The sequence below is a fragment of the Lepisosteus platostomus genome, chromosome 11, assembly GCF_059453375.1.
Source record: "Lepisosteus platostomus isolate fLepPlt1 chromosome 11, fLepPlt1.hap1, whole genome shotgun sequence".
Taxonomy (NCBI): domain Eukaryota; kingdom Metazoa; phylum Chordata; class Actinopteri; order Semionotiformes; family Lepisosteidae; genus Lepisosteus; species Lepisosteus platostomus.
In genome coordinates this window covers 32,147,103-32,160,214 of record NC_142621.1, presented here as the reverse complement: position 1 = coordinate 32,160,214, position 13,112 = coordinate 32,147,103, and the positions used below count along the sequence as shown (strand labels likewise).

At 50.0% G+C, this 13,112-nt stretch overlaps 1 protein-coding gene across 1 annotated transcript; it reads left to right on the top strand.

Moving 5' to 3' along the window:
- Positions 1 to 1,401: 1,401 nt before the first annotated feature.
- Positions 1,402 to 12,902, top strand: cmpk1 (cytidine/uridine monophosphate kinase 1). Its single transcript, XM_088599167.1, has 6 exons — positions 1,402 to 1,683; positions 5,583 to 5,729; positions 7,031 to 7,183; positions 7,840 to 7,916; positions 8,750 to 8,846; positions 10,798 to 12,902. Exons 1-6 carry the CDS (start codon positions 1,540 to 1,542, stop codon positions 10,837 to 10,839), a joined length of 660 nt encoding a protein of 219 aa, XP_088455293.1. The 5' UTR covers positions 1,402 to 1,539; the 3' UTR covers positions 10,840 to 12,902.
- The last annotated feature ends 210 nt before the right edge of the window (positions 12,903 to 13,112 follow it).

Sequence of the window (13,112 nt, the reverse complement as noted above, 5' to 3'; positions counted from 1 at the left end):
GAGACGGCGGTTTAAAGTAGGAGGACTGAAGATGTGGATTTGGAAAGCCGGAAAATAGCTCCGACAGAGAAGGTCTGTCTGCACCCGCACTTTAAACAGGTGAAGTTTTGTGCTGGCGGCGATATTGGCAAAGTCACGTTTGTCAGCGAGGAAATGTAATTCTGCCTGCTCCTCTGCGGACTCCAGCCTGACTCAGCTCTCAGATCTGAGGCGATACTCCAACCACTGACAGGACGATGCACAAAATTTTGTGTTTTTGGGGGCACCCTCAAAAAAACTAGAAGATACAGATGCGTGAATTATTTTCTCAGGCTCAGAGAAAACAGTGGTGTTCTTGAAATAATAAAGGGCAACCTAATTATTGTTTAATAGCCGGCTTTGTTTCTATTTGAATAGCTAAAGACGTAAATGCATCGGGTCTGTTTACCAGTGGATGTGTTTTTTATCAGGGGTCTTCCACTTCCAAACTGCGAAGTATTATTGGTTTTAAAGCAGTGCTATAAACATCGAACTTTTCAAGAGCGTCCTGGAAGGGTGATAGGAAAGTATACTCTTTTCTCTCAGCGCAGACAGCTTACACACACACTATTGGTAAGGGAAACGCGCGCCCGTGTGCGTGGGGTGAGATCGGGTGAGCTGGCAGGGCGGGTCACTGCAGAGGCGCGTGATAATAAGGCTATATCCGACTTCCTATAACTCACTGCTCTGTTAGGGCTTCCTCCGCCATCCAGCTTGTATCAGTGCTGCGTCAATGACATTTTGAACTTCAGTCGAAATTAGTTGTACGAAATAGACTGAAGGATTACGCGGCAGTCTCGCATGGTCGATTCGTTTAAAAATAAATGTCGAGTATTAGTACCATTAGGACATCAAGACAGACAACACCAAACAAAAAACAAAAACATGAATGCGTTTTACCTCTAAACATTGTAAAAGACTCAGTACACTAGGATACAGTTAGTAAGCGCCTGAACAATACAAGTACTGTACATAACAATGACTTCAGGCGGAAGACGCGGAATTCAAGGCATTTACAGAAGTTAGCTATAAAAAGCAGAACAACAGTTTATTTAATATATGTTTGTATTGACAACAAAGAAGAATCTGTAAACAAGAATCCACTGTGGCTGTATGAAAAGTAGTAATTTAAGACTAAGGCGGCTCCAGTATCTTTTAAAAGGCACTGCGCGGTTGTTTCATGTATCTGTCATTCCTTATTTCTGACAGATCCTGTACCAGTCCCGCCTCCCTTCGCTAACATGAGCACACCACCCAATCAAAGGTCACAGCTCGCGGTATGGGAGTGGCCTAGCGGTGGCCCCCCAACTGGAATTGTGGAGTCTCCGCCTTTTGACCTTATATGTACAAAGAGGGGCGTGGATTCCCCTCACGTCGTCCCCAGTGCACTTCGCCGTGGTGGAAAGCGGAAGTGGCATCTTTGCCTTGCCTCCGTGTCACGCAGCAGTCGGACATACCCGGGATCTCACTCCTTCTTCGCCAATAGCTGCCCCTCCCGGGTTCGCCGGTTGTTTTCGGTTTATGCTGTACCGACTGCTGAGCTCCTTTTCCCGGAAGGCTCCCAGTGTTCTGTACCGGCTACCTCTTGTCATGAAACCGCAGGTTGTGTTCGTGCTCGGCGGCCCCGGCGCTGGGAAAGGTACCCAGTGCGCCAGGATCGTGGAGGTAAGAGGCGCGGGGAGCGAGCGGGGCGACACGGACAGACATCCTAAGCAGTGGGCATTTATGGGGGGCGAGACTTCCCCACCTCGGTTCCCTCCACTGACTTGATCGATCAGGCACTTCCGGTCTCCAGAATGAATGAAGCCAGGGTTACTGCGCAAAACAGCGGCACAAGCCTTTCACTGTGAGAACGGAAACAAAGCGCACACTGCTAATTGCCATAAGAACATTAATTACACCGATGTCGTTTCATCGAGGCTGTTTTTGTTACTGTAGGGCCGTTTTAGTACGTACGGAGTAGTGAGGAAGCTCACTGAAGGAGAGCTGACTTTTCCTGCCGCTGGAAATTGTCCTGAGCCAAGTGTGAAGGTTGTGCGAGTGTCGTGTTGATGGCCACGTCCTCGTACTACACATCAACCAGGAAATTCCCTGCGATCGTCATATATCACTTAATCACCGGGAGAGCGTGGATAGGAACACGCCGTTTGACATTTTCAGGTCATTTAGAAGAAAAGCAGGCAAACGGAGAAAGACTGTCGGCAGGCTTAGGTTGTTGTGAGTGCAGGGATACCAGCGGGACAGTATTGTCTTGCTCCTGCCTGGCACACAATGGAAAACAGGTTTCTGTGCGGTGGAGCAGCCGGCCTGTCTTTCCAGGTCTGTAGGTCTGGGGAGATCAGTGCTCCAGACCAGTGTGTGAAGCACAGAACAGTAACAAGATTGCACCTACACTGTAATTACTCAGCAGAATCCCCCTCAACACAGTAAACACCAATTAAAGGAATAGCTCATGAATGAATGCAGTTAACGAGAGAAACTTCAACTAGCAGATGGTGTGATGGAAATCAGTACAGGGGGAGTACTGATTATTAAGAGTTTGCCAGAATGGCATGTTGAAATAATAGGATAGAAAAATCTTCCTGACTGTGTGAAGTCCTGAAAGTTTCGGTCGCGCTGAGCCGGGGTGGCGTTCATAGGACAGGGGGCAGCCCCGCACGCCAGCAGCAGTGGGAAGTGGGAAGCCAGGAGGCAGTTCTGGGGATGTGGGCACGACGGCAGTGTCCCAGAGGGAGAGGGACAGGAGGGTGGGGAGTCAAGGGCTAGGAGAAGGAGAGAAGCCCCCCCTTAGGAGCCGGGGCGGTGGGCGAAGGGGGAAAATGCAGACCTGAAGGCGTGGGTGAGAGCGTCCCATCAGGCATCAGGGGGCTGGGCAGGTGGACTGAGGACGGACCTGAGCCTGGACGCGCGCTGCTCAGGAAAGGCAAAATCCCAGCTCCACTAGCTGTTAACACTGAACAGACAAGGAGTTCTGGGAAAATTCCATCTGTCACGACAGCGGCGCGTGTGTCTTTCTCCCTGTCGTCGATACCAATTCACGCTTGAAAATAGAACCCGTTTTCGCCAGGTACAGTCAGACAAACAATTGGAAAAGGGTGTAGAAATACACCTTTACCTGTTGAGGTCTGTGTTCTGAATTGAGTTCAATTCCGAGTTCGGGCTGGAGTGTAGGGGGACTCCTTGCTGCTGTTCGACTGACAGCGATGAGGTGATGATGATCGCGGGAGAGAAATTGGGCTCTGGGGTCAGGAGAGCATGGATCGCATATGATATGGACTCTGAAATGTGTTGTCTCCTCTTTTCCGGCTACCCCTGACATCGTAGGACAGCTCCCCGATAATGGGGGGTTTAGCTTGGAGCAAGGTGGGTGTATGGTAGAGGCCCGCAGGTAGAAATTGGAAAGAGAGGCCAGCTTATGGGTCCATTCTAAATTACTAAACCTAAAACAAAATACTTGGCTATATCCAAATGGAGGAGACGAAATGTATTGGTCTATGTAGGAGAAAAATAATAAATGCCAGTTATTTACAGTGAAGCGCATGCTCCAGTCCTGTGCACAGTGCAAGGTCCAGGAATGAAGAACAAGGTGCAGGTTCTGTAGTCTTTGTGCACACCAGGCTCAGCGCACTTGGAGACTCTGTGCCCATCCCTGTGCTGTGTGGGACTAGTTATAGGGTGTGTCACTGGGGCCCTGTCTCTGACATCTCTGTCTGAGATGCAGGCTTTGATGGGACGGGCTATTTTTAGAGCCTGTTTACTTTGTGGGATTGGGACACGACCACATTAGCAGGCTGGGGTGTATCGTCTCTGGGAGCTGCACAGATATGGTCTCGCGCGCGCACACACACACATATGTGCTCCTGTGTTTGTGTGGTCTTCCCATCAGCCCTCCTGCTGTTTTTAATTCCTCTTCCAAACTCAACTCAAATGGAATGACGTGGTGACAGGAATAGAAATTAAAACTATTTTATTCCCCAAAAATTCATTTAAAATTTCAGATTCAAAGGAAGATGCCATTTGATATATAAACATAATTGACATTATGGGGATGTCGTCACCGTTGTGTTTTGTTAGGAGTTACTTGTGATGTAGAAACATTTTGTCCCGATGTTTATACATACCAGCGAAAACACACTGATGCAACAAACATCCATCTGATGTGAGTGTTTATAACTATCTGGCCTTACAGTAATGGCTTAGTTGAGGTTTTTTTTTTAAATCAGAGCTCTGTGGCCATTGGCTGTCTGTTGCTTTTTCGTTACAAAAAGATTTCAGCAATGAGATCCACACACACCGTCGTGAAAAATATTAAAATGTGGGCAGGGTGTATGCCACAGGTCAGAGTTTGAAGACGGAAAAAGACCAGTTTGTAGATTTTATTCGTTCAACATCTATCCTAAATGACAAATCTGTTGTTCTCGACTGTTTTTCTAAATAGTCCTAAACACTGCCATTTTGTGTGCTTTGGTAACTGCTGTGGTTTCTCTAAGCATGTGGCCTTGGGCTGTTCCATGTGAATCAGGTTTCTGGCATGCCAGGGTCTGGTAATAACTGCCTTTCATCCCTGCTCACAACCCCAGCGCTGTTCTAGTGAGCTCAGCCTGCTGGGGAGGAATGGAAGGGTGGAGTGTTTGTGAAAGACACCGCGTTTCTCCTGGTGATATGTGTTTCACAATTTGGAAACACGTTTTTTTTTTAATTCTCCCATTGGGTTTGTCTGTTTAAAACCCATTGTTAAAGGGGAACTGCACTCCCAATTTCTCAAACCGGTTCTTACATCTCAGTAACAAAATAAATTAATTGATGCCATCGTAAAATTTGACAATTTCCGAATAAAACTCAGACTCGTGAAATACGGTATAGTGGTCATGTTGTTGAGAGTTCCAGAGAATTGTGACATGAAGTGTCCCTTCCTGCTCACTAGTCACTGTAATGACTAATGTAATGTGAAGTACGAGCAAATGAGTACAGGTTGTGCAGCAGACATTTCACCACAGGAATGTTCCAATGTGATCTGCATGCAGTTATCAAGTAAGCAGTATTTGGTGGCAAAACTGTCTCAAAGTTGAGAGCAATATTCCTGTTGGAATGAAAGAGCTGTATTCACAACCCTGCTTGTTCACAATGTAATAGGTCCGCAACATGTCACTGGATGTTTTATTGCCTTGTTCTGATTCGCACACAATGATCGCAATATGGCGCTGTGCACACCTGGAGCTTCATCTGTTTTGGATGTAAATCGGAGGTTTTATATGTTACCGTGTACCGTGGTTTGAAATGCACTCATCAATTCTTTCCATCCCCTAAATATATCAATAGTGTTGCGGTTCCCCTTCAAAGCTTTGGGCCTGTGCTGTATTGTTGTCAACTAGTTTTAATGCTGAAATTTGCTTTTTTTTTTCTGGTGTCCCTCTTCTGACAACCTGAAGCGTCCTCACTGCTCCTAAAGCTCCCTTTTCACAAATTGCCCCACTGTGCTCTTACCAGAAACCTGCCTCTGGTCCTGGTTGTCCCCCCCATCTGCAGTGCCGTCACAGCGGTGTCCTCCTGTGTCTCTTTGGCAGAAGTATGGCTACACCCACCTGTCAGCCGGGGACTTGCTGAGGGCAGAGCGTGGCAGGCCGGGGTCGGAGTTCGGACAGCTGATCGAGAGTTACATCAAGGAGGGCAAGATCGTCCCTGTAGAGATCACCATTAACCTGCTCAGGAAGGTAGGTCCCAAGCGACGGGTTGGTGGGGTTCCTAAACCAAGTTCTGGGATTCATGGGGATCTATCATTCCTGATCCCACTCCTGGAATTCACTGGAATCTATCATTTCTGATCCCTATCCTGGCGATTCCCTTGGATCGGTTTTCTGTTCCCACTCCTGGGGATTCACTGGGATCTATCGTCCCTGATCCCACTCCTGGGGATTCACTGGGATCTATCGTCCCTGATCCCACTCCTGGGGATTCACTGGGATCTATCATCCCTGATCCCACTCCTGGGGATTCACTGGGATCTATCATCCCTGATCCCTATCCTGGGGATTCACTGGGATCTATCATCCCTGATCCCACTCCTGGGGATTCACTGGGATCTATCATTCCTGGTCCCTATCCTGGCGATTCCCTTGGATTGCTCTTTTCTGTTCCCACTCCTGGGGATTCACTGGGATCTATCATTCCTGATCCCTATCCTGGGGATTCACGGAGATCAATCTTTTCTGATCCCAGACCTAGGAATTCACCCGGCCCTTTCTTTCGTATCATTATCATTGGATAAGGTCCCTGGATCAATAATCAAGAGGCCTAGATAGACCAAACGGACTCCTCTCACTTGTAATCTTTCTTATGATCTTATGTCTCTGACTAATTACATCATGCAACTTCTGCTTCAGGTTTAATCTCCATTTGTAATCCAGTCCTGGTTGGTAGCCACGCGAAGCTGTAGACGGCCTGTTCAAGGAAATAGCTCAGCCACAAGATACAGATGGGCAGAGTAATTAAGAGCTCGTCTGTAGATGTACGTCTGACGGGATGTAGGGACACTCACTGGTCCGTATTGGAAAAACATTCCGTAGGAACAGCTGGAGCAGATGTGGCAGGAAGTGGAGAAGGGCTGGAAATGCGCGGTCCTGTTTCCGTCCGCCAGCAGACATGGCCCTCGGCGGAGGGTCACAGTCAGCGGGACTGAGCATCAGGTCCCACTAGTTTCGGACAGGACTAAAACTGGCAGCTTGGTTTTGCCAGGAAAGGAGAGAGGAGTCTAACTCGTGCTCTTAGCTTCATATCAAACTGAAGTTAGTGTCGAAGATCTCATAACCTCTTTGGCAATAAACTAAAGCAGTAAAAAATAGTCAAATAAAATAAAGCAGGCAGCCATACATCGCTTGGCATTGAGAGTCTTTTCATCTGACTCGGAGTCCCAAAGATTTTGGCGAGCGTGTGTGAGTAACCTTGTGTGAGTGCGTGTTCAGGCTAGGGAGCGTGTCCGCGTGAGCGTCGCGTGTGACACCCCGGCTCCCCGCAGGCCATGGAGGAGACCATGCTGAAGGACAAGGAGAAGTTCCGCTTCCTGATCGACGGGTTCCCGCGCAACGAGGACAACCTGCAGGGCTGGAGGGCCGCCATGGACGGCAAGGCCAACGTCAAGTTCGTCCTCTTCTTCGACTGCAGCAACGAGGTACCGCGCCGCCGCCAGGCCCAATCTCATCCTGCTGCCGGCAGGAGCCCGTCTCCGGGCCCTGAGGACTCCAGGATTCCCTGCTTTTACCCTGATTCCGCTCAGACTGAACTAACGGGCCCCACTTAACTGCCTTTTCCCTGTGGATCAGTGTATAAATGTGGTCCAGTTGTTTTTTTACCCCTTGCCCAAGCTACTGACCAGTGGCTATCCCAGTACTAATGTCACTAAAACCACTGTTTCCCAAACTCGGGCCTCAGGAGATCAGCCTTGTCCTTTCTGGATTGGAGCTGAACCACTATTAAATCAACCGTTTGCAGCGGTTTTAAAACTCTCAACACTTGATTGAAAACTGGATATCTGAAACTACATTTAAGATCTTAAAAGCCAGTGATGTTTTCATTAAGTATATTTCTTTGAATCAATACCACTTCAATTATATGAAAATAATTATTTTAAAAGGCCAACGTAAGCATTGTTTTACAAGTCATTTTTTCCGGGACAGTTTTGTGGCGTACTTTTTGACTTCCTGACCGCTGGTAGTGCCTCCGGCCGAGCAGGGGCTATGACTGCCTCAGTCGAGCCCCCCGAGCTCGCTGGGCGGCGGCGGGCGAGTGGCTGATGGGATGTGGGCGTGGGCCCGCGCTGTTCCGCAGGTGTGCATCGAGCGCTGTCTGGAGCGGGGCAAGAGCAGCGGCCGCACGGACGACAACCGGGAGAGCCTGGAGAAGAGGTAACCCCGGCCCCTGCCGGTCGAGGGCCGTGACACCAGGGCGCCTGTTCCTCGAGTGGCGTAGCGGGGGACGAGGGCTCCCCGGAATACAGAAAATGTTCAGGTTTAGTATTGCAGGTTATTTCAGAGGCAGTTTTCACCACCCAGGTTTCCCTTGAAGAGATTACTACCCAGACACCGAATCCTGAAAGTTTCCCAGCGTGTCGGGAGCGACTGCAGCACAGTCGCTTCAGAACGCCAGTTTTCCTGTGACCGGGATTCACTTCCCATCAGTTTCAGTAACCGCAGCAGAGGGTCACGGAGGCCGGGAGCCTGTTTCAGGAAGAACTGGGCACAGGGCAGGATAATCCCTGGACTGGACTCCAGTCACACACAGGGCACACTCTCGCACATAGTGATACACACACTCTCCCACTCGCACTCGCAATCACACCAGGGCCCGGTTTTCCCAGAAGCCTGTTCACCTACCAGTCTGACTGGAGCACCTGGAGGAACCCCACATGGACCCAAGGAGAACATGCAAACTCCACACAGACAGCACTCCAGGAATGGACGCCAGGGCCCCAGTGCTGCGAGGCAGCAGTGCTGACCACTGTACCACCGTGGTGCCCTTAAAAGATCTGACTGTATCGGGTATTCATTTATTAATTAGTTCTGGTAAGAGCACAGTCGGGTACCTGAGGCAGAATGACAAATCGTGTGGGAAGGCCTGGCCCAGAGTTAGCCGCTGTGGGGCTGCAGCAGAGGAGAGCAGGGAGCCGAAACATCTGGGGAGGGAGGTGAGTGGGAGGTGTGGGACAGTCGAGGTGATACCGTGTGTCGCTGTGTTCCAGGATCCAGACCTACCTGCAGTCCACCAAGCCCATCATCGACCAGTACGAGACGCAGGGCAAGGTGCGCAGAGTGGACGCCTCGGGGTCCGTGGAGGAGGTGAGAAGGGCTGGGGGGCAACACTCCAGGCGGGGCTGCTCCCGTTTCAGTCTCTGAAGATGCATTTCTTCCCACTGTGTGGTGTCCGTTAAAGAACAAGGGAACGGTCGATCCACTGACTAAGGTGCCATGAGGCTCCCAGTTCAAGATCCAGCTCTGCCACAGACTCGCTGTGTTATTTCCCAGCTTCATGATGTCAAAATGTAAGACCGGCTTTTAAAAGTAAGGGACTCGAGCAGCTTCAAAGTTATTGCAGCTTTTGCTTTCGTTGCCAGTGTTTGCTAAAGGCTGACTTGTTCTTTTCTGTTAAGGATGCTCAGAAATGCCTTTGCTTGGACACTGTGTCCTGGCAGTGCTGTCCTGCTTGGATCGTCAGGGAGTTGATTATTGCTGAATGCACTGCTGTTGAATGAGCAGCTGTGGTTTCTAGTAAGAGCAATATTCCCTCGGGGAATTTAGTTCTATGAAATGACAGTATACCTTCCTCAGTTGCTCTTATTTTTATTGTAGTGGAATTATTCCACGTTAATTCTTTCCCTCCTGCAGTAGTTACTTCAATAGTACGGTCTGAAGAACTGCACAATTTGGACTGCTCATGTATAAGATAAATATGCACTGTGCAAAAAAATTAAGAACCAGTGTTTCAAACAGCAAGGTCCTCCCCTGTCCCTCTCTGACACTGCCTTGCTTGTTTGTCAGTGACTGAATAGTGAAGACTGAAGTCAGGTAGCGTGTATTGACATGGGAATATCTGGTACCCATTCAATAGAGCAGGGTGCGGAATTAAGAACGAGCTGTTGTATTCATTTACATACACACGCATCGCCTGCAAGTAGATATCTAACACCACACTCATTCAAGGCCCCTCAGGACAATTCTGGATCACCCAGATGACCTCTTGTACCTCCAGCAACCTTATTTACTGCATCTCTTGCAGAAAATGCCCAGCTATCTAGATCTGGGAAACAGGAAGGAGGCTCGGAGACTGCTTCAGAGAACATGTTAGCCCAAGCCCATAGTTTCTCATTTCACCTCTGACGGCCATGATCACACTTCTCAAAGAAGGGTTTCTTAACTCCTATGGCAGAAAGGCATCCGCAACCAAAATTATCCTGAAACGTGGTTCACACCTTCCCCCCTTCTCTCAGTGACAGACTTGTCTTCGTGTCATCTTCTCTATTCACATGCGGGTTTCAGCCTCACCCCTCTCTTCACCTCTCTCCACTTCACACCACCCGAGTGCCCACTCGCCCCCCCCCCTGCTCCCACCTCCTCCAGTCTCCCAGCTTTTGTTCTCCTGTGCTCTATAATCTCTGCTGATTTCCCTGTCTTTCTCACACCCGAAGAAGGCTCCACAGCTGAAACGTTGCGTTTCCTTTCTTCTCTTCTCAGCCTGGAATAAACCTTTACTTGTTCCTTTGCAGCCTGCGCATGCTGACGCAGCTCCCTACTTGAACTACATTCACAAATATACTGTTCTTTATGGCTCAAAGCAAATCCCTATTCCCTGGACCGGGCTTTTTAGCTCTCAGTGAGTAAGCTCCTACACTGCAGTGCCCGGTCACTTAGAACTACGCTTAGGGCTTTGCAGTGTGTGTTTATACATTGTGTGCAGTGTTAGGGGGGTGGTTACTTTTAAACTGTGTTACAGTTACTGGTTATTTGTGTACAGGATCACTTTGTAAAATTTATAAGATGTTGGGAGGGAAATCATTCTGAAGAGCCATCGAATTGATCTGTGTAGTGTGTGTATACTCACTCAATAAAGTCATTTATTATCTTGTGCATGCAGTTCCCCTCGTTATCTTTATTTGATCAAGTAATCCCGCACACCAGGAGCTTGTAGCTGTAATAGATTACTTTGTAAAAGTAACTTTCCCCAGCCCTGACTGCACATTGTGCATTTGGAAAGATTCTGACCTCGGCTGTGCCTGCCTGTTTCTCTGCGCAGGTCTTCGTTGATGTGCAGAAGATCCTGGACAAGGAGGGCTAGAGCCAGCAGCTCTCCGGCCTGCAGGCGGCAGAGGAACGTTTTTTTTTCTTTTAAAAATATATAACTGTCTCTATTTTTTTTTACCTCGTGGGATAAATCCGTTTTTAAATGTTTCGACGGCGGACCTCCTCCGGGCCGTGTCCGAGCAGGAGAGGGGGGCGCAGAGGGCCGGAGCCGGGCTCGTCCTGCCCGGTCTGGCCCACAGGCAGGGGGTCTGCGCCCGCAGCAGAGGCGGCGCCAGTGCCGGCGCGGTGAAGAGGGGAGACCTCTGCCCTTCGCTTTTAAACGTGTCGCAGAGCAGGTGTGCGCCGTCGGGTCGCGCCGCCCGATTTTCGTCTTCTGTCCCGCTGCGTGTGACGGCAGCAGGCGAAATGAAGGGACGTCTGAATTGGAGGGGGGGCACAGCCGCCACGCCTGAAGCTCAGTGACTTTTTTTTTCCTTTTTCTGCTTTAACTTATTTATCGTGTGGTGTGTGCAAACCTTTATGCATTGGTGACACGCACCGTCAGATTAAACTTTGAACAGCGATGACGCACGCCAGTTGCAGTATGGGCTTTGTTGGCCAAAACATTTGCCCTGTAACCCAGGCGCCTGTCAAATGTTGCTCAGGATCCTGGGGTTGCTTTTGAACCCGCTCCCGGCCTCCACAGCAGGCTGTTTCTTAACATCGAGCCGACACTCCTTCTCGGGGGCGCGTGAGAAAGCAGTGCCCGGGCAGGACTCTGCTGACTGCGGTCCTTGCCAACTCCCTGGCCCCTGACCGCGGAGTGGTCCTTAATCAAGGACACTGCATCCGCATTGATGGGGAAAGACAGGTTCCTTGCATTCTCAGGTTTAAAGAGACCGTTCGCTTTGCCCCGACGAGTGAGCATCCCCCGTCTGGCTGTTCCTGTCTCTGCTGGTGTTATATTTCTGTATTGTTGCTCCAGTCCTTGACAGCTCTTGGAAACGGGGGGGGGGTCTGGTAGCTGACTGGACACTCTAGACACAAAGACAGGTCGCCACCACCCAGGGTACTACTGATCTCAGAGTATCCTTCCTGCTACGCAAGCCCTAGAGCCAGCGAATTCGCAGTGTTTGATACGGGAGGGATAGTGTACAGCTTAGGCACTCTGGGTTTTCTAGATGGTGCAGGAGAAATCGATTCTCTGAAGATAAGCGTGTAAGAGTGGCGTGAGGTACTGTAGCATTAACACTACAAGGAACACCAGTGCGCGTGCAGTATAGTGTAGAGGATAGGGTAACACACGCCCCCTGCTGGCCAGATTACAAGCTCCCCCCCCCCTGCCCTTTCGGAAGAGTTTCCACTTCAGCAGAAGTATAGCGCGTCTGCCTCCACAGCAGAGGCTTTCCGAGATCCGAGGAGCAGAAATAATCGGGACAACAGGTGCAATTCTTTTCAATAGGAATGGCGTGGCAGAGCTTTAGGAATGCTGGCGATTGCATAGGAAAAGGCCGGGCTTGAGCTGTGTGAGAGCAGGCAGAAGGGGTCATTGCAGCCTCTCTGTGACGTGGCGGTGATAACGTGTCGTCTGCAGCCTGTTTAGGCTGGCTGCCTGTCCAGGTCCAGCCGGACGCAGGTGAGAACTTCTGAATGGACCCTATCTGCTGGAGAACCGTCAGTCCTCCAGTCCTCAGATCTGCAGGTGAAGCACACGGGGTGCTGGCGTTGGATTCTCTGCAGGCTGTGTGAGCAGCGACGCTTGCCCTTCAGGTCACTGCCTCGCTCCAGCCCAGGGCCCTTCCGGCTGGCGGCCCACGTGCCTCCCTCTCCGCCCGGTGATAGCGCACCGCCGGCCCCTCTCCTGGCGCAGCTCCCCCGTCCTCGCCATGGCAACGCCCGAGCGCTCCCTCTCCACCCCGGACACGGCTGCCCGTCTCTCCAGGGCACCCCGCCGCCTCCCGTCCTGTGGAGACCCCGGCGGTTCTGGAGGAGTAAAACCGTTGTGAGCGTGTCTGTGTAACCGTGAAAGATAAGGACCAGTTTCTTTTTAACTTGAACTGTTTTATGTTTTTAAATAATCGCAGACAACTGAAATATACACTTGTATATCCCTCTTAACTCCCCCGTGTTTGTGTTTTTTATACTTGTCATGTAGGCCGTTGGTTGAGAAAGCACTGTTCCTCATTGCTGTGCACATCGTGTTGATACGAGGTATCACTGAGCTCAAAAGGAATTTGAGAGTGCGCTGAAAGCATTCTTTTAGAACCACAGTGGGAGAATGATGATTGTAATTCTGAGATTTTTGACATTGGTTATGATCTACTTGCA

What these genes read in the sequence shown, in the direction of transcription:
- cmpk1 (XM_088599167.1), top strand. Translation starts at nt 1,540, where the DNA reads ATGCTGTACCGACTGCTGAGCTCCTTTTCCCGGAAGGCTCCCAGTGTT. An exon ending in CCATTAACCTGCTCAGGAAG is followed by an intron (nt 5,730 to 7,030) that starts GTAGGTCCCAAG and finishes GGCTCCCCGCAG; the next exon opens with GCCATGGAGGAGACCATGCT. An exon ending in CCTCGGGGTCCGTGGAGGAG is followed by an intron (nt 8,847 to 10,797) that starts GTGAGAAGGGCT and finishes TTCTCTGCGCAG; the next exon opens with GTCTTCGTTGATGTGCAGAA.